The 19977-nt window shown below is 35.1% G+C and overlaps 4 protein-coding genes across 5 annotated transcripts; 1 reads left to right on the forward strand and 3 right to left on the reverse strand.

Annotated features, from left to right (window-relative positions):
* Nucleotides 1–33: 33 nt before the first annotated feature.
* LOC125218412 (gamma-tubulin complex component 2) lies at nucleotides 34–7022 on the reverse strand. Of its 2 annotated transcripts, XM_048120069.1 has the most exons (21): nucleotides 6810–7022; nucleotides 5493–5599; nucleotides 4995–5040; nucleotides 4635–4769; nucleotides 4379–4510; nucleotides 3806–3889; nucleotides 3623–3721; nucleotides 3449–3540; nucleotides 2947–3019; nucleotides 2725–2877; nucleotides 2524–2643; nucleotides 2377–2430; nucleotides 2054–2137; nucleotides 1900–1974; nucleotides 1672–1803; nucleotides 1371–1496; nucleotides 1184–1291; nucleotides 1013–1075; nucleotides 855–929; nucleotides 438–625; nucleotides 34–350 (listed from the first exon to the last, which is right to left on the reverse strand). In XM_048120069.1, exons 2-21 carry the CDS (start codon nucleotides 5594–5596, stop codon nucleotides 227–229), a joined length of 2067 nt encoding a protein of 688 aa, XP_047976026.1. In that variant the 5' UTR covers nucleotides 5597–5599; nucleotides 6810–7022; the 3' UTR covers nucleotides 34–226. The 2 variants fall into 2 exon arrangements, with proteins under 2 accessions (XP_047976026.1, XP_047976028.1); XM_048120071.1 differs by lacking the exon at nucleotides 6810–7022 and having other exon boundaries at nucleotides 5500–5599.
* Nucleotides 7023–7703: 681 nt separating this feature from the next.
* On the forward strand, nucleotides 7704–8102 carry LOC125220721 (putative receptor like protein 25). Its single transcript, XM_048122870.1, has one exon. The coding sequence runs from the start codon at nucleotides 7704–7706 to the stop codon at nucleotides 8100–8102; it is 399 nt and encodes a 132-aa protein (XP_047978827.1).
* A 355-nt stretch (nucleotides 8103–8457) lies between these two features.
* LOC125218200 (transcription factor VIP1-like) lies at nucleotides 8458–10374 on the reverse strand. The gene is made up of 4 exons (XM_048119824.1): nucleotides 9841–10374; nucleotides 9419–9551; nucleotides 8913–8997; nucleotides 8458–8832 (listed from the first exon to the last, which is right to left on the reverse strand). The coding sequence occupies exons 1-4, from the start codon at nucleotides 10203–10205 to the stop codon at nucleotides 8699–8701; spliced, it is 717 nt and encodes a 238-aa protein (XP_047975781.1). The 5' UTR covers nucleotides 10206–10374; the 3' UTR covers nucleotides 8458–8698.
* Nucleotides 10375–15035: 4661 nt separating this feature from the next.
* Nucleotides 15036–18408, reverse strand: LOC125219496 (electron transfer flavoprotein subunit alpha, mitochondrial). The gene is made up of 8 exons (XM_048121486.1): nucleotides 18265–18408; nucleotides 17706–17888; nucleotides 16502–16713; nucleotides 16240–16400; nucleotides 15916–16077; nucleotides 15690–15742; nucleotides 15437–15577; nucleotides 15036–15273 (listed from the first exon to the last, which is right to left on the reverse strand). The coding sequence occupies exons 1-8, from the start codon at nucleotides 18337–18339 to the stop codon at nucleotides 15196–15198; spliced, it is 1065 nt and encodes a 354-aa protein (XP_047977443.1). The 5' UTR covers nucleotides 18340–18408; the 3' UTR covers nucleotides 15036–15195.
* Between the last annotated feature and the right edge of the window lie 1569 nt (nucleotides 18409–19977).

Raw genomic sequence — 19977 nt, forward strand, 5'->3', positions numbered from 1 at the left:
ACTAGTATTTGTTATGGAAGAAGGCTATCTTGATAAACTTTTGAACCCACAACATAACTATTATAGAACAGACACTATCCATAGTTTGAAATTGGCAATGGATTTCTAAAACAAATCTCCTCAACTAATCAAAAACACAAAAGGGAAAAAGGTAAAATAGAAAACCAACAACAAGATGAACATAAAGCAGGGAAATGGGCAAACCATAGATAGATGTCGCTGCATCTTAGTCGCTTCCCACGCCAAGAAGCCACTGTGCAAGATGAGTCAAGTATGGCTCTGCACGAGAACTACTGCTCAATATCGGTCCTAGACTCTGAAGCTCAGCAGAAAATTTGCGTTCAAACTTCCTGAAAGAGGGAGGTCAACAAGAACATCAACGACACAGTCGAATGCACCGAGAGAGAAAAGAGTAACAGGAAATTGTTGGAACGTACAAGATAGATTCAATGACAGTTGCATTTTCAGCTGTTACTTTCTGAGTCTGAGAACGCGTCCTTAGTTTCAACTTGTTGTATTTATCCAGCTCGGGACTGTCGGTCTTGGGAGCATCGATGGAATAGGTAACCAGCCATTGCGCTGCTGCTGCATACTGAAGGCATATCGATTTCATTGTCTCTAGCTTCTGCAATGGACAAAAATCACCAATGAGCAAGCTGTCTAACTCGAGGTAGAACAACACGTAGCATGCTACCTAGCGTCAATCTAACACAAAAATGGAATCTCAAGTGGCCCAATTAGATATGAGGTTGCAAGTTTGAATATGAAAACGCTACATACACACAGAAAATGAAATGTTAAGCTCCGGAGAGCATTTGTGAGAGCATGTTAGTAGGATGTAATAGACGACTAACCTTGAGAAGAACAGGTGAGAGAAGCAAGCACTCTCTCAAACACTTGTCAAGGAAAAAATCATGATGTTGTAAAACCTGCACCAAAATGAAGTCGCAACAGTAAAAAACATTACAGAATTTCAAACAAAACAAGTATGAAAGGAAAATAGATCCCCAACCTCGTCAATACTCTTTGCAGTTTGAAGTCTATTGTCCATGATATGCCAATTTGGTTCGAGAACCTGAAAGTGAATGCAGTATCACGAAAAGAGTATTAGGTAGTTACTTAATAATTCCACCCCAGCCAGTCCATAGACATTTACGAGGAAAACTGAAGTAGAGAAACCTGCCTCAAATGTCAGATAATGCAGAAGGCTATTGATGAACTTGAGCATATTCCGGCATAGCAAAGATGACACTGAAATCGCTATTCCTTGCTTATCAAGTCTTCGCAGACCCTATAATATACGACTTAGGTAAGCATCACGAAGGTGGGAAGATAATAAGAGACAGATAGAAGAGTTACAAGAATCATACTTGATGCAACTGCCATGCAGCACCAAGTTGCCGATTCACATACTTGCAGTGAAACAGACACCGAAATATTAGCTGATATTTGGTCAAAGCCTTTTTTGAGATCACAAGTGATAAAGGCCATTGAACCTGAAAAAAATAATCACTTAAGACTTTCAGTAACATTATGGAGCTTATTATCACTGAGATGCTGCATTTAGACAAGTTGACCAGCAGAAAACGTGATTGTATGATTCTTGCATGAGCAAATAGACCAGGACCCATGCCTAACCACAAAAAAATAAAAGAAACACTTGTTACAAACCTTGAAACTCAAAGAAAATGTTTCCAATCCTGTAACGCTCAAAGGCTCTTCGAGATCATCATTGCCGGAAATAGTGTGGCTGATCTGAAGATCTTTAAGTTCAATCAACCTTTTCAATAAAGTTGTCTTTTCCTGGAAACAACATAGTAAATATTGTTGAGAAGGTAGCACAGTAGAGTTCCACGACACTATAAGTAACCACTAACCACAAAAATTTTAATTACTAACCACACAACATGTCAAGTCTTCATGATATGGATCTGCCACAGCTGCCGTGGATCGTAATGCAAGGTCCAGGAGAGACTAGTACCAAGTGCAACAATTATTTATGAGAAATTACAAGACAAACGTAAATTCTCTTGCAAATAATACACCTACACACCTGCAGCTTTTCAACTGAAATTTCATCTGGCTTTTTCATGAGTTCCTCCCGAGCAATATCCATGAAGTGGACCAAAAAATCACCCTGGAATCATAATTTATAAGAAAAGGAAACTAAGACACAGTAGCTTTCCTACAAAGTTCTAATTCAAAAGTCACAAATGGATGAAAGTTCTACACTTCTACTGGAATAATGGTTCTGTTTTTATTACTTCAGAAATACATTTAAGTATCCCCAATCTACCAATAAATTTTTTGCAGAAAAAAGAAATTCTGAATCCCACATTTACTTGGAGAAAGCACAATTGTATATGTTAGTCATACCTGATCGAGAAGGAGATAATGTTTGATTGACATCAGCTTTCCCTTTAAGTCATACTGCAGTAGTAACATAGAGATTAAGTTGAGAGGTAGATACAGTGGAAATGAAAGCAGTGAGGTAGAATCGAATGCTTATTTCCTGAACAAGACCTTGTCTTTAATGAGGTTCAATAATTCACCACTAGCAAAATCATAAGCAGCTTTAATGCACTCAAGGTAGCGATGATTAGAGCCAACCATTGTCAACTTTGTGTTTTCTGCTACAGGAACCTGCTTAAAACAACCAAATCATCACCGTTGACCATTGAACTCAAAGGCGTATTAGAACCAGAGAAATATCACAAGATAAACCTGAATACAGTGCCCACATTCTCTCATGACATTTAGATATTTTCCTGTGGTCAAAATTGTTTCAGCAGCATTGGCAAGGAAACTGGGGATATCATCTTTCAAGCTGTAGCGTTGTTGCCAATAATTCGTGTAATAATCTTGCGTGAGACTTTCCTGTTTAAAAAAATTAGCACAGCCGCTATAACTTAAACCTGAAGCCCACACTTATAAGTGAAGACATACCTTTTGAAGAGACTTGTTCTCAGCGATAAAAAATTCCCCATATGGGTCATCAATTACGCCCTCGTATACCCACCTACAATTGAAACATATTTCCCTTCAGATATGGAGTACGAAATATCTGTTCTAGATACAATGCAACTAATTGGCACTGCCCTGCTATTTTTCCTTCACGATGCTTTGTCACAACAGTAGAAATTATAAGTTAATCCCTCCATCCCATTTCTAATTTGGCACAGGATTTTATGTAGTGTTATTTTGTGAGTTAAGTGGAGAGAATAAATTAGAAGAGAGGGAAAAGTAGAGAGTGTGATGTTTTTATACTTAGATATGTGTCATTTAGAGTGAGACATCCCAAAAAGGAAAATGTGTTACTTAGAGTGGGATGGAGGGAGTACTTCGAAGGAGAGCATTTAAGCATCAGGTCTAATAATGCCTATACCATTCCAAGGGTAAATCCAGAAATCATATTGCTTAACCATGCAAGCATCAACTGCAATTGTACCTCTCTAATATTACAAGATATGCTTGGCTTGCACTTTGTGACATCTTTTCCAGCAAAGACCTCACTACATGATCGCCAGCCATGGCCTTGGCCTGAAATTGTAAAGAAAATATGATTGCCAGGCAATAATCTGGACAAAAACATTCAGTGGCATTAACTAAGATGTAGCCAAACCTGGCTTTGTAGGAGGTTAAGAACAGCAGAGCCAATAAAATTACTGGTTGAAGCATTCTTAATCACTATGGTTAAAGCTTGCATTGCCCCCAACATTGGCTGCATTGGAAAAAATTTTATAACCTTGATATGAAGGGAGGGGGGGTGTTGAGGAATGCAATAAGTTAGGTATGGAAGTAAAACCTGGCAATAGAACCATAGTCCTTGAACTGAAAGTTTTCCAAGACGAAACTGATGTTCAAGTTGTGCCACCATGGCTTGGTAATCCTAATACACAAATTTATTCATAAAACATTAGTTTTCTAAAATAAGCAATACATGGGATGACACTGACGAGCATATAGACTAGGGAGTCAAAACTAGCTCGGTTTGACAGACATATTAAGCAATACCCAATTTTCTGAACATGCTTGGAAATAGATTAGCTTTTGTTTTTCTTGGCGGAAAACAATGTAAGGTGTGAGCTCTTCTTCAACCACATGGTTATGTCATTTAGTTTTGTCAGAACCTTTTACAACAGCAACTGTGCATTTCATTGTGGTCATGTTATCAACTATAGCAGAATAAAAGACACTTCTGCCACATTCTGGCATAAAATGCCACACACAAGACATGCAAAACTATGACAATAAAACTAATTGCCCTTTTCTTCCATAAACCATCCTAGAAATTGAGTATCATGCTGATTAAATCACCAGAATTAAGAAAGTCCAAAACTTAATAGAGAGTGAAATGGAGAGATGAAGAGAAACCTACAAGAAGTAATGTCCGAAGTGCTGCTGCAAAAGCATGATTGACAAGACCGCTCTTGAACTGGGACCTTGACTCAACAAACTGACTTATAAGTATGTAGCTCTCGCATAAAGGAAATATTCTTTTTGCAGATTCCTGCAAACATCAGGATATATGATTAGGTTTAAGAAGTCCCGATGAAAACAAGTCTTCTGTGAAAGCAAAATTGGAAAACATTCATTCCATTAGAATAGAAAAAGAAATGAATTAGAATTCTTGCCTGAAGTGCCAAATCCATAGATGCATCAACTTGGAAGGACACAGAATCATCCTTCCCTTGTACTCTACGGATAGAGATATAACGTCCGTCAATCCCAACCAATGCTGACAAGATATCATCAATGACAATTAACTCCTGCATAAGGCACAGCTCATATTCATAACTGATTGAAGGCAGCATAGCAATTTAATAGGCAGTAAGAGGTGGCCAACTAATGCATGAACCACATACCAACAGAGTATTCTACTTTTTTCCTTTACTATATCATCTAACATCCATAAATCTCATCAATTTCATAGATATGCTCAAGACACGACTTACATGGTTAAAAAAATGCATAGTATAACTTTGGCATATTACCTGAATTGCTGCATGGAAGCAACCTATGGGCTTGTCCACCCCAGAACTGCATGTAAAAAAGAAACAAGCTGAACATCACCAATAAAGAATAATATAAACTATTCTATATATTAGAACTCAATGCTTGCAAGAGTTTTTCCCGCCAAAAAACATGGCATGCATGCATGCAATATTACACTTTCGGCCACCCAAAACTAAGTAAAGATTTTGGCTGTATATTTGAAATTTTGTTAGGCTGCTTGCCTGGGTAGCCGCAGCTATTGTCTAGGCTAAATTTTAAATTCAATTAATTTATATGGAGCCAATTTTTATATTTACACTCTATATATAGGCCACTTCAGATATATTCATGATTCATATGTTCATTAATTTTCAGGGCCAGTTTTGTTTGTCTTTATGTGTGCCTTAGTAAATTAGATTTAGCACATACATATTTACAGTTTACATTTTCTATCATGAAAACTGAGTACAGAAAACCAAAATTGAACAGGAACTTGCGATCTACATCCTTCAAGTGCAGACGGCTGCTTCGAAGCTTCAGTTGGTGCATGCAACGGCTGCATTGAAGGTTCAACTAGCAAGTTCTTATGGTATTCATCCATCAACTGGGAACAAGAAAAGTATGGTTATAGCGAGGCATTTTTCTAGCTCAAAACTATGTCAAACTAAAAAGCAGTATCTTGTAAATAAATATGCATATGTTCTGTTACGAACTTGAATCCTTCGAGTGGATTTTAACTCCAACAAAATAACTAAACGTATGGAAATTTAAGAAGACTTGATACTCTAATGGAAAGGAACTTGATAAACTAAAGGAAAGGGAAATATGTTTCTCTATTATAGACAAATGATTAACTAACCACTACTACTCTACTTAAGATAATGGAGCATAGTGAAACATGGGAAACTAACATGCACTACAAAGAAACTTGGGAAACCAACTAAGACTAATTGCATTTAGTGATGTGGCAGATACATGCTCGTATCATGTTTTGTCACCATAGATCTCTCATGTTGGTTTTACAGTTTTCATAAACCAGATTCCGTATGTTTCTACAGTTACAGAAACACATCGACTAAAAGCTTTGTATGAGTTCCATAATGTCAAAGATTGATGCCTTGCTCAGTCTATCACCCGCACAGTGGAAATTACATGCGCTGTCACATTGCAGTTTTCCTTAAGAAAGTTGTCCTTATTCTAGTTTGACGATTGAAATTGGTAAGCTAAGAGAAGAGCATCCGGGAATCTAACTGGCCCAAAGATACAAAAGGAAATAAAAGAAAAGAAAAACTCATTAAATCAAATTAAAAATTCAATAACCATATCACTACACTATATTAAACACAATTTGAAAGCATTTGGTGCCAATTTGCTAGGCTGTTTTCGCCATTTTTATAATTAAAATCAAAATTTCCAAACCTGATTTCACACATCCAATTATCTGCGCTGATATTTGCATTAACAGTTAACTTAGCAGACTAAGTGATGATGACTTGTGTCTCACATAAAAACTGACAGCGTTTGCTATTTTTAGGTGCTAAAACTGTATCCACAACACATTGCCATCTATTTTCCAGATTTTTAGTAAAAACAAGGGCATACATTCACTAAAAACATAAACAAACAGATAAGAGCATAATTCAGATCAGAAATTGACTGAGACGCGTCTACGAAATTCCCTTCCCAGCTTCGGAAACAATGTATCTCTCTATCTCAGGTGTTGCGAATGAAAATCGGCCATGACGAAGCAGAATCCATAAAAATAAACTATGTTTGCTTTGTATCAAGCGATTAAAACTCAAATACATACTTACCTTAGATCGTGCGAATCTGCAACAAATGCGCAACTTCTATCGCCGCCAGTGCTATACCTCTTAGCTTTATCTCAGAATTTAGGGCATAAAAGGTTGAATGGATTAGCGGAATTTTGATACCAAAGGGTTTTTGAGTACTGATTAGAAAATGAGGAAGAAGAATTATGCAGCAAACAAAAAGTTAGATTACAAATGGATATTATGAATCAATTATCATTGAATTCGAAAGAATTCAAAAAAATGTTGCGCGAACTGTATTTTTCTCTTTTTTCTTTTCGTTATCCAATATTGCTCAGTAATAGTATTGTTTTAATAAAATTAATGAAAAATATTAATTAAAAAATTTATTTTCTACTTTTACAATACTAATAATCATATTTTTTAAAGAGTGGACTACAAAATTGGCCCACAGGTCGAACACTAGAAAGGTACCCATGTTTAAAAAAATGCATTGTAAGCCCCTATGTATGGGTAAATATCATTTCAGACCCTTTTTCACTATTTTGAGTCTTTTATACTATTTTCCCTCACTTTTAACCTAATTGAAATAAGGATGTTTTAATGTTTTTCATTTTTATTACTATGCACTATGTTTATTTTATATTAAAATATTATTTTCATTTAATTCATAAATATTGTAAATTTAATTAGATTGATAACTTAAAATACTTATAAATAGTTATTATAAAAATGATTTATATTTTTATTTTATTTTAAACTAAATAGAAAATTAGATTAATATTAAAATTAAATAGAAGATGTTTAACTAAAATATTAAACATAAATTCTAATATTGGAGAAATCCCAAATGAGTTAACAAGTTTGTCGGAGTTGGGATCCTTAAACTTGTCGGTGAATCAGCTGAGCGGTTTGATCCCAGAGAATATTGGAGAAATGAAGCAGTTGGAATCTCTCGATCTATCAAGAAACTCCCTTTATGGTCGAATTCCCAGCAGCCTTGCATCCATATCTGGTTTGGGTTATCTAGACTTGTCTTACAACAACTTAACAGGAAGGATTCCAGACGGCACACAGCTCCAGAGCTTCAATGCTTCAAGCTTCGTCGGTAACCATCTCTGTGGCCTGCCATTGACAAACAGCTGCAGTGAAGGAGGAATTGAAGAGATGAATGAGAAAGCTGCAGAGATTGAGTGGTTTTATGTGATGTTGTCATTGAGTTATGCAGTGGGATTTTCAGTGGCTTGTACAGCATTAGTGTTGAAGAAGGCGTGGAGAGTTGCATATTTTGGGTTGATAGAGAGGATGTGGATAAGATTCACAACATCTACATAGGATTAATAATGTATTATGCCTCTACTCTCAAATTATCTAGTGTAATGTTGCTTTCTTTTATTCCCAGTTTAGCTACAACTATTGTAACTTTAAATCAACTTTCCATATGTATGATGATGCATAATAGCTAAGTTGTTGATCAAAAATTTTGAGCAAAGTGGTTGGGGCATTTTATCAAATAGGAACTGTCCATAACTTCAACTCACGAAAGAAATTGGCAGAACACAGAGCATTCCTAATTCAATTTATTGATTATTATGCTCATAAACAGTCAAACCTGAAACATCGCATTGCTTCTTCACCGCTTGCAGATTTTGGGTTTGGTAGAGAGGATGTAGATAAGCCTCACAACATATACACAAAATTAACAATGCTGTTTTCCTTTTCTCTCAATTTAGATAAAACTATCATAACCTTACATCAACTTTCCATATTTAAGTTGTTGATGACAAGTTTTATTGAACTTTCACTACTACAAATTATACAACTCTATGTATGCCTCTACACTTTATAGCAACTTATCCATGAACTTTTACACACAACAACACAATTAACTCTGCACAAGCTTGAAACCCCGGATTACGATGCCGCTCTGTTCACTCTGGAGCATCATTGTGGCTGCTGAGCCGCTGCTGCTGCGATTGGTGGTTAGCAAAGTAGTGGGGAGACGGAGCTTGGCCGGCTGCAATCTTGAGATGCTGCAGCTCATTCCTCAGCGAATCATTCAGAGCTGAATCAATGCACCACACAACATCAAAACCTCGTCACTACAAAGACATACGACATAATAAGACAGAGATAGATATACACCTTCTCTCAGCTCTGCTTGCTGCTGCAAAGCCTGCAGCTTAAGCTTGAGTTCCTTGTTCGCAGCTGTCAATCCACCGGCATCTCTCTGCATTGGATACATCACACATTAAGTCGCATATCATTATACCTGTCATGCATATTCAAGTTCTCAACGAGCACAACTAAGCCCGTAACTGGTGCAGAATTGATGTATACGTGAAAGCATGATTCAAGAAAGTCGATCAACTAACTACTGTTGGGGCAATTCTGTTAGAAGAGCACGAAGAACAGAAAACAGCAAACTATCGAACCAAGAACAGATAACTCCAAAAAGGGCCACATCACAGCAAAGGCCTTCACAGCAAATCTCAACTATTTTTTGGATACCATAAACTAAGAAATCCAAGAAACTAAAGACTCGAAAAACATACTCAAACTTTGAACAGATAAACTAACAAACTCGAAGATGAACTTGATAGAAATCTACATATCATGAATTGCATTGAATTGAAGTGTTATTACGTAACCTGCAACACTGTAATCTGAGCTGATAGTGTGGTTGCTTCAGTTTGCAGAGTCTGAACCTTCCTCTCGAGCTCACTCGTGTAACGGGTTTTACGCTCTTTTGATCGGGCTGCGGATTGCCTATTCGCAAGAATCCTACAAATAAAGGTGACTTTGTAAACTTCCAACCTCACAAAATTTCTCCAATCCATCAAAAAAAATCTCAACTTGATTGAACAAAAAGAGCAAGAGCAAACACAAAGGGATAGATAGTCTGGATTTTAGTTCTCCGTTGCTCGATTACAATTAACATACTACAAATTATGACTCACAAATGCATAATTTCTCCAACACACACCTCAGAAACTTCAATTTCACAACAATTAAAGATGAATTGGATCAGATTAAAGCTCAATTGAGTTAGGGTTCATAAAAAAAAGCACACCTTTTAGCTCTTTTGGGGTCAAGCAGAGCGAGTTCGGAAAGCCCTTCCATGGAGTTGCTATGCCGATGCTTTGGCGGCGGTGGAGCATCCACCTTGAGCCCGTCGAAGAAGTCGGCATCCAGCGACAAACTCCTCAGCGGCGCGGCGTCGCTCGCCGGCGGGAGGAGCGACGGGGGAAGGTCGAGATTGAGCTCCACCATGACGTCGTCGTCGAGGAGGATCTCGTCGAGGTCGAGGAAGCGGAATTGGGTCTCCGACTGCGCGCGGCGGTGCTGGGCGCGGCGGGTTGGGGTGTCTGGCATCTGGTCGAGCTCGGCCCGGCCCGGGAAGTAGGGGCCAGAGTTCACGGGCTTTCCGGTGAACATAGGTTAATTGAATTTGGGGGAAAAGTGCGGAAATGGTGAATTGGAGGTAGGAGATATAGGATTGAAGAAGAAGGGATTGAAATTGGGATTGGGTTGTTGATGGAAAGGGGGGAAAGTGGGGCCCGAGACGCCATGTTTGAGCAAAAAAGGCTTGTGAGAGTTGGTGCTGAGCTACTGCAGAAAGACTTGTTTTGTTTTACTATCTCTTTTTTCTTCCTTTTTTTCAGTCATACGTTTTTCGATCTCATCATGACGTCATACGGGATATTAGAATAAGTATTTAAAGTATTATCAAAATTAGAAATTGCATATTCTCGTGGAACGGACTAAAAAGAAAAGAGCGCATATTCTTATGGGACGGAGAGATTAAGAGCATTCCCATCCGTGCTCTTAGCTAAGAGCAAGGAGGTGGGCCCGGATCCACTTTTACTCCCTGTCCTTAGCTAAGAGCACAACACCCACATCCGTGCTCTTAGCTAAAGACAAGCTTAAGAGTCTCATCATTCTATTATTCAATTTAAATACTTCAATTGCTAAAAAAATTTCTACATTATAAAAAATACATTAAAAAATAAAAATTACATAATTAAAATCCTAAAATAAAAATACATAATTAAAATCCTAGAAAATAAAAAAATGCATAATTAAAATCCTACAAATTAAAAATTCACATAATTAAAGTGTTATGAGAATTTTTTTGTGTTGAAGTGAAGGTATTTATAGATGAAAATGTCAATTTTGGGAAAAAAAATTAAAAAATAAATTAAAAGTGGATAGGAAACGGATATAATTTTTTGGAAAGTGGGAAAATATTTTTTTAATTTTAAAACATTTTTTTAAATTAATTTCGAATTTAAAAAAAAATTGAATATGCCAACGGTTAAGCCGTTGGCCAATCAGAGAGCGCCACGTAAGGGTGTTCAGCGGCACGGACGTGCTCTTAGCTAAGAGCAGCGCCGTGCCGCTGGCACAGACGGACGAGCCGGTGGTCAGTGGCACGGACGGACGAGCAGCTCTAAAAGCACCGCTGCGGATGCTCTAATATCTTCACATTCTTTAATTGAGTATTTTATGTCGTCTCCAAGTCCAATAAAGCAGAGTTATTGGATTGGAAGAAGCAAACTTGGAAATGAGAAAATAAAAAATTAAGACATTTTTATAATTTTAATTAAAATGAAATTTGATACTGTAATTTTTTTTATTCAGAATGGACATTTCTAAACAAATGCAACTAAACATTGTGAATGATGTAGTCTCATTTTTGTCATTTTTATCTGTCATAAAATTACTCCACTCTAGTTTTATTAATTTGTTTTGTCTCTTTTTTATTACCAATTCATAATAAACCATGTGTAAGCCCAAAATTATGTACTCCATCTATTTTTTAAAGTTAACAATTATTTCCATTTTGGGTCATTCTTTAAAAATAAAAACTTTAAAAATCTTTCTATTTTAGGACATGGAATCCACAATCCACTAATTATTTCAGAACTCTTTCATTTCATCTCTCTTACTTTACTCATTTTTCTTTTCTTTTCTCTTACTTAACCAATTATTTTCACTTACTATATCAATGTGTATTAAAATCTGTGTCGTTTTAAATATTTCAATTTTTTGAATACGAAGGGAGTATTTGTATGGGACATTGGGAATATTTATTACTCCCTCCGTCCCAGATAATTCGTCCCAGTATTCCATTTTGGTCCGTCCCACATAATTTGTCTCACTTCACTTTTACCATTTTTGGTAGTGGACCCCATATTCCACTAACTCATTCCTACTCACATTTTATTATAAAACTAATACTTTAAAAGTAGGACCCACATCCCACCAACTTTTTTAACTCACTTTCCATTACATTTCTTAAAATCCGTGCCCGGTTAAAGTGGGACGAATTATCCGGGACGGAGGGAGTAACTTTAAATCCATGGCCGACTAGGGAAGTGTTTGGTAAGACAGAAATACGTGATCCTCCAATCACTAAGATGTAATATGAAACATCAACTTCAATCAACGTTATTGATTCTGGAAATGTTGTCTTTTCGGACATGATGATGTATGAAACATCAACTGCAATAGGGATTGTTTTGTCTGGAATCTATTAATAGTACTCATTAAACTTAATATTTGGAATTTTTTTGAAAGACAGTCGTGTTTTAAGATGCTAATTGCGAAAATATATCAACTCGATTAATTTTTATCAAAATAGTATTGAACTTGTAAGCTTGGGTATTAAAGGATAAATATGAGGTTAAGATATTTCAAACACGCTCAAAAAATTACCTCATTTTTAACTATAAGGTTAGTTTTTTGGTGGACTTGTTCAACTAAATTGAAAGGCAATATATCATAATTACTTTGAAAAAGTACATAATAAGTGAATAATAAGTGAATGCAGAACCAAAAGGTCACAATCATATCGAATCAAGAATAATCAATCAGCTTACATTGGATGTACATACATTTTCATAATTGACAGAATATCCAACCACGTTATACATCATAATTTTTTTTGTAAATTACTCATCCACATATAATATAATATTAGTCCCCTTTAATTTATATAAAAAATAATATTAATCATGAAATACTTAATCGTGTATTTGAAAATATAAAAAACTATTAGGATTCTGAATTTGTATTTATTATTGAAATTCTAACAAACTAGTAATAGATTGAATAACTATTTTTATAAATTCAACTACGTACCTTTTTGCAACTTTTTCCATTTTGTATGACTTTGACTGTTCTTTTTGCATGAAATATGTGGAAGTGACGAAGTTAGAGATGTGTATGTAATGCATTAACTTCAAAATATTATAGATAGTCAGTATCTGTGATTTATTCTATTTGTAAAAAATATTATAGCTAAGACAAAAAAATTAAAATAAAACTAACAAAAAATAAAACAAACTAACATTAAGAAAAAAACTTACATATGGACTAATATCACTCAAACAAAATATGATCCTTAAAATAAGATTTAAAAGTGCTATTTTCCTCTGAGCTTATCTCCCACAAGTGTATCACTGACTCTACCTTAGTCTATTTTCCTTTTGCTATTTTGTTGACTTTGGGTGTTCTCTTTGCATGAAACATGTGGAAGCTATGAAGTTCGAGATGAATATGCAATACATTAACTTCAAGATATTATAGATAGTCAATTTCTATGATTTATTCTATTCGTAAATAAAATTATAGCTGAGTCAAAAAAAATTAAATAAAACTAACAAAAACTAAAACAAAGTAACATTAAGAAAAAAACTTAAGTATGGACTAATATCACTCAAATATAACATGATCCCCAAAATATGATTTAAATGTAATATTTCCTTTTACCTTCTCTCATATGAGTCTCTCTCCACAATTTTCGACTCGCCTTTGGCTCTTTGCCTTTCATTCTTTCTTATAGGACCATATCTCCACCGCCTCCGTCTCCATATATTATTGTAGGAGAACTCTCGTCGTTGGCCGCTTGAATTCTTCGAGGACACAATAATGAAATTTATCTAATGTTTGTATTGAAAAGATAATTCCACAATGAAAGAACATGTATTTATAGACAAAAATTAAAGATCTCAACAATTTTTAAAACCTCATCATACATCATAGAAATAAAAATGCATTTATCTTACCGATAATAACAATTAAAATGACTATTAATTTATAATTAAATCATTATTTGATAAAATTAGTGTAGCCGCCAGACATCCTTTAACCATGGCTGAATCATAGCATGTTTTGTATATGCCATACGCTGAATTACGGAGTATATATTTGGGATAAGGGTAATGATAAAATGCAAACTTATATATTGTACAAACTCAAACTATTCAATACAGCTTCAACACAATATCAATACAGTGTAAAATTTCAAGATTTTAATGTTAACACGGTATCAACACAATATCAACACAACATCAATCATTGACTACCATTGAAATTCTGTTGACATTTTCCCGTTGATGTTTTTTTTGTGATCTGTTGACATTTTTGTCAATAGTCCAGATCATAGTTTTGAGTTTGTACAATATTTAGAGTTTTCATTTGATCACATTCCTTTGGGGTGATGTTTTGTAACTGATATCCACATTAAAAAAGTAGTATAAATTTACATGTGGTTACATTACTCCCTCCGTCCCCCATTAATTATCCACTTTTGCTATTTTCGTCCGTCCCCGATTAATTGTCCACTTTCACTTTTACCATAAATAGTAAGTAGGCTTCACATTCCACATTAATGGGGTACGGAGGAAGTATTATTTTTTTTGGCTATAGTTGAATTTGTTTAGTCACGTGAGTGATATTTTATAAGATGTCATATTAAATAATTTTTTGTATAAAAATAAAGTACTCCCTCCGTCCCATTGAAGATGACCCACTTTCCTTTTTGGTTTGTCCCAACCAAGATGACCCATTACTTAAAATGGAAATACCTTTATCTCTACTTTATTCTCTCTCCCTTACTTTACTCTCTCCTCTTAACACACAAAATATAACTGCATAAAATCCCGTGCCGCCCAAGGAAGGGGTCATCTTCCTTGGGACGGAGGGAGTAGTTGCATACAAAATCATGTAATCGCCTATTATTTATTCCACCCGTCACATAAAAATATGAGCAATTGATAAGACACGAGAATTAAGATAAAATTGATAAAATAAGAGAGAGCATAAAAATGAGAGTTAAATAGTCTTAATGGATAGTAGAACTTACATTATTAATAGTGTTTGATGGTGGTATAAGTTGTAAATAAGTTGATGTATAGAGATAGTAAATTGAGATATGTTTCTAAACATAGAATGCACATATTTTTGTGATACAAACGAAAATAGAAAGTGCACATATTTTTGTGATACAAACGAAAATAGAATTAAGTATTCAATATTGGAACTTAAAGATATTCAATTTCATATCCAAAACTTATAAATTATTAAAATTAAGGCCAAAACTCGCCTTTTATATGGTTGCTATAGCTAGATGTCACAACATCTATTTTTTCTCAGGAAGTTTCTCTAACAATTCCGGTATGATATCAAAAAGGTCACCCACAAGTCCATAATCCGCAACCTGCAATTCCAGCATATGCCAAGACGACGAACACGAAGCACAAATTAGCGTCTCGAGACGGAGATCTTCAGTTTAACAGTTATAACGGCTCAAGATTTCAATATATACGTTTTATTGGAACACGGAAATTAGAAACCATAAGGATAGGATGTGTGTGAATGACCTGAAATATCGGTGCATCAGCATCTTTATTAACAGCAACGATGACTTTTGAATCTCTAATTCCAGCTAAGTGTTGAATAGCTCCAGAAACACCAAAAGCCATGTATAGTTCCGGAGCAACAATTTTCCCGGTCTGACCAACCTACATAATATTGATCGATTTGTCACAAAAACGGCAGCACCACAACAGTACACACGTGTAGTTTTGGAAACATGGACGAATTACAACAATGCATGAAGACTCTTCGTCTTACCTGGAGTTCATTTGGAACAAATCCTGCATCAACTGCAGCACGAGTGGCTCCAACTGCAAGAAATTGGACATTAGACGGAAGAGAAATTTCGTGTATAATAACAATATTATGGAGTACTAAATTTTCATCCATAGAACTGATGCAGGCAACTTAAACGTTTCTTGAGAAAAGATTTATAGACCACAACGTTGCGACTTATGAGTCTAAGATCCTTAAGAATAATAACCTGCAGCACCAAGTTTCTCAGCAAGCTTCTCGATCATTTTAAAATTCTCAGCACTTTTTAGACCTCGCCCTCCAGTGACAACAATGCGTGCGTTTGCCAGATCTGGGCGTTCTGTATCCTGAGAGGAGATGCTTACATACCTCGATTTTCCATCTGCATCATCTGAAACAACAACGAGATGTTTCTAGATTATAGTTTCTGAAAGGAGAATTAAACATGATGCAATAGAATAAATAAGGTTATGCAGTCACTCAAATCTCTTCTATGTAAACAACCAAAACCATGAAGCTGAGGATACATTTTGGCATCAAATATATGACAAACCTTCGCTGAAGGCTGAAAGATCAATCTTTTCGATACATTTGTCATTTGAAACTGAAGCTGGCGCCATTCCCGTAGGAAATGAAGTAGCTCTAATAGTCAGCATACAAGGGTTTGAACCGGTGTATCGAACAGTACTAAGTGCATTTCCAGCATATATTGGCCTGCTCTGTGAAAGAATACGCAAGTAAAATGCAATTATATATTCATATTTGTTGACATGCTACCAGTATTAACTTGTATCAGCCAGACAACAATAGATTACCTAACAAAAAGATTCGAGCCGCTAATCTCTGTAACATCGGTGATAGGTGAAACATCGAGAAGTGCTGCTGCACGAGGGAGAACATTCTTTCCAAAAGAACCTGATCCAGCAATTATGTGAGAATAGCTATGTTTCTGCTGTACAAGATGCACCAGTTTAGCCCATGGTTCTGCTAGAGCATATGTGAACCTCTCCGAATCAGCAAGAAGGACCTGAGCAACAAATAGGTACGCATATGTAATATCCGAAAGACCGAAAGACTAGAACATATTCCTCATGAAACCGTATTGCTTCGTGTAATCGTGTTGCAAAACCATTTCTGTTAACAATAACTTGTCAAACTCCACTGTGATTGACTTCCATTTTATACCACGTAAGAACCAACTATCAACACGTAAAATGCACTACTTATTCCAAACAATAAGCTACTATCTCCGTTTTTAACAAAAGTAGGTTGGTTATCCTAATTTATGTGTTTAAAACAATACAACTTTATTAGCAGGCTAACGCTCTCCCATTTAATAGGAGAGACAAGAAGAATATTTGTTTTCTTGATTCTATCATTTTTTTTTTATAATTTTTGTAACAAATGAGATCATGGTCCACTACACACTAGTATTTCTTAAAACTACACAGAACCACAAAACACACGCAATATGCTTCACAACCATTCCCTACTGAACATGTTCCATCTTAAGGAAGGCTATAGATGAATGAAGCTACTCGGATCCCATCTCCGATAAAAGCTCGTGCAAGTTGCTTAGTGAAACTCATTAACTGAAGTACTCGAGTTTGAGATTGACAGTACAAAGCATGCCGAACTGACCTTGCTTGATATTATAATTGTTAACTTGGTACAACTTATTCTTATATACTTTAATTAGTAATAAGTACACCGAATATACAAATAATTTTATTTGTTTATAGATAATAAAAAGCAAGAACTATATAAATGCAAATCTAAATTTAAATCTAGTAAGCTTGTCTGGGCTCGATTAAGCTCATGAGACTCAAAGTGTTGATAAATAAAGCTCAACAAATTAGCCAGGCTTGAGCTTAGCACGATCGACTCAACTCCAATCAAGCTCTTAAAAAATCACAACACCACAAAAACTAAGCAATACCCTTCCCTCATTACACAAGTTGCATCATAACAAGCCCATTGAAATGCAATTGATCATCATCCATAAAATGTTGGGAATACCTTAGAAATGGAAGGGTGGAAGCAAGCAGCATGAGCAGCAGCCTCCTGCAAGGAAGGACCCGAACCAGCAAGGAGCAAAGACACAGAATTGTCTCCACCCAAACGCTTAGCAGCCTCCACTGCACACAACGAAGACGCCTCGATGGATCCCCCCTTGTGCTCCCCCAAAACCAGAGTGCTAAGCTATATCAAAAAAGGAGAAAAAAGAAACTAATTCATAACATTCAGCTATTAGACATTGAAGTTGAACTCTTCATCACACAATTCACTCTTCAATTTTGCATAAATTTAAATTGCCACTAAACAATCAATGTGAACAACGCAAATGCCAATTCTTAGCAAATAAAGCCATCTGCAATCACTAACAAGTGTTCTAAACAATCCGTGGACAACTAAAATCACATTATTACTCCTCCATTGCTAACAAAATCCGCAGAGTGATGAACAACGATTCGCATAAATGAAATTACAAGCATGAAACTGGAAAAAAAAAAAAAAAAAAGGTACGGAATTGTTGATTTCTTACTGAGATACGGAAATTGGAAAAACGAGAACTTACAAATCGCGAAGAATGAGCCACGCGAGTAGCAAACGAACGCCTCCGAATCGATCCGAGCAGAGCTTGAATTGTCATCTTCTTCGATTGTGTATAATGTGAGTTTCAGTTTTCAGTTTGCTTTTATAAGTTCAAATAAAGCTCGGTTTTTTCACTCAATTTATTTTAAAGATTTTATATTATTTGACGTTTTTATTTTTTACCCTCTTACATTAATTGAATTCAGATTTTTTTTCCAGGGATGGGGAGTGGAGTGTTTTTTTCTTTTATATATTTTGAATTTTGACTCTTTTTTATTAAAAAAAATACTAAGTGGTGGACTATTAAATAGATATTGTAACTAATTAAAATAATATAAAAATATTTATATATTATGGAGAAAAATCAGTGTATGGTTTTGGATTGAGTTGACACCTATCCATTAAGTAATCAGTTACAAAAAACAAAAGAAGTTGCGTCTTTCCCTTTTGTTCTATCAATATAATTTAGTGAATTTTTAATGAAAATCAGTGAATTTCTCATTGTTGTATAAAATTTAGAATAATTGGGTATCAATTCATATACTTCTATTAAACACAATAATGATAAAAAAAAGTCATAAACCTACAAATAAAATTTAAATTCATAAAATTATAATGACAATGTACATACTTTTGATGCAATTCGCTTAAATAAGTTAAATTATAGGTAAATAGTGCTATTTTGCATAAGACGACCAAGACGATCCAACCTCGTGTTTTCGTCTAGTGTTGTTTGTAGCTTTCATCCAACAAAAGAGCTTGAATTTTGGGAACCAGGAGCAGCTTGAGAAGAGATGAAAGTGGCGTGGGGAATAAGAAGGTTCTTTTTGGAAAGATGAATTTTTTATAGCAAATATTTTGAATGCAGAATATAATCATAGCATTTTTTTTGGAAAAGTTATCGGGTGAAAGCTATTATTGTTTATCAGGCTTTTTGCGGGTCCGTATAGTTTAGCGGACTTTGAGAAAAAGCAAATTGATATCAAACATTGGAATAATTAAGAAATTGAGCTCTTTTCAGTGCTATTGAATGGCATCAAACGTACCCTAACATATTTATATCTTAAATAATAATTGGGCCTCATCGTATTACTTGAAGCCCATTAATATCATATTGGGCCGAAATTCAGAAAGTAAAAGCTAGACAACAATAAACTAGGTTAATGTAAAAATTAATTAAATTTAATTTAATCTCAATAATACGTAAATCAATTGAATAAATCATAGCCTAATAAACTCCAGCTCAATTCTCACTCTTTTTTTAAGGTAGAAGCTAATTATCACTCAAAATCTCTAAATAGGTATAACAGATTTTTTTATAAGTTGCTTATTTAATGTAACACTCAAAATAGAAAGGATAAATTGTTAGAAAAACATAAGTTTTGGTCAACTTGGGTCAATCTATAACTCTTTAGTTGATGATTATATCATAACTTTGACACTTTTCTCGATTACCGCATTGGTTTATGGAAAATTATATATATATAAGCTTAATTTATGTATTCTATGTTTTTCAAACTTAATTCTATGAGTTTCGTGAGCATTATACAAATATGATGAAAGTCATGAATTTCAGCTTCTACTTGATAGACAATTTTCTCAAATTTAACTTAATAGAACAATTGAGAAAATATTAAAGTTATAACGTAATCAATTCAATTGTATTCTAAAGATGCGGTATCTACAACTAATTTTC

This window comes from Salvia hispanica, chromosome 4 (genome assembly GCF_023119035.1).
Source record: "Salvia hispanica cultivar TCC Black 2014 chromosome 4, UniMelb_Shisp_WGS_1.0, whole genome shotgun sequence".
Lineage (NCBI taxonomy): Eukaryota > Viridiplantae > Streptophyta > Magnoliopsida > Lamiales > Lamiaceae > Salvia > Salvia hispanica.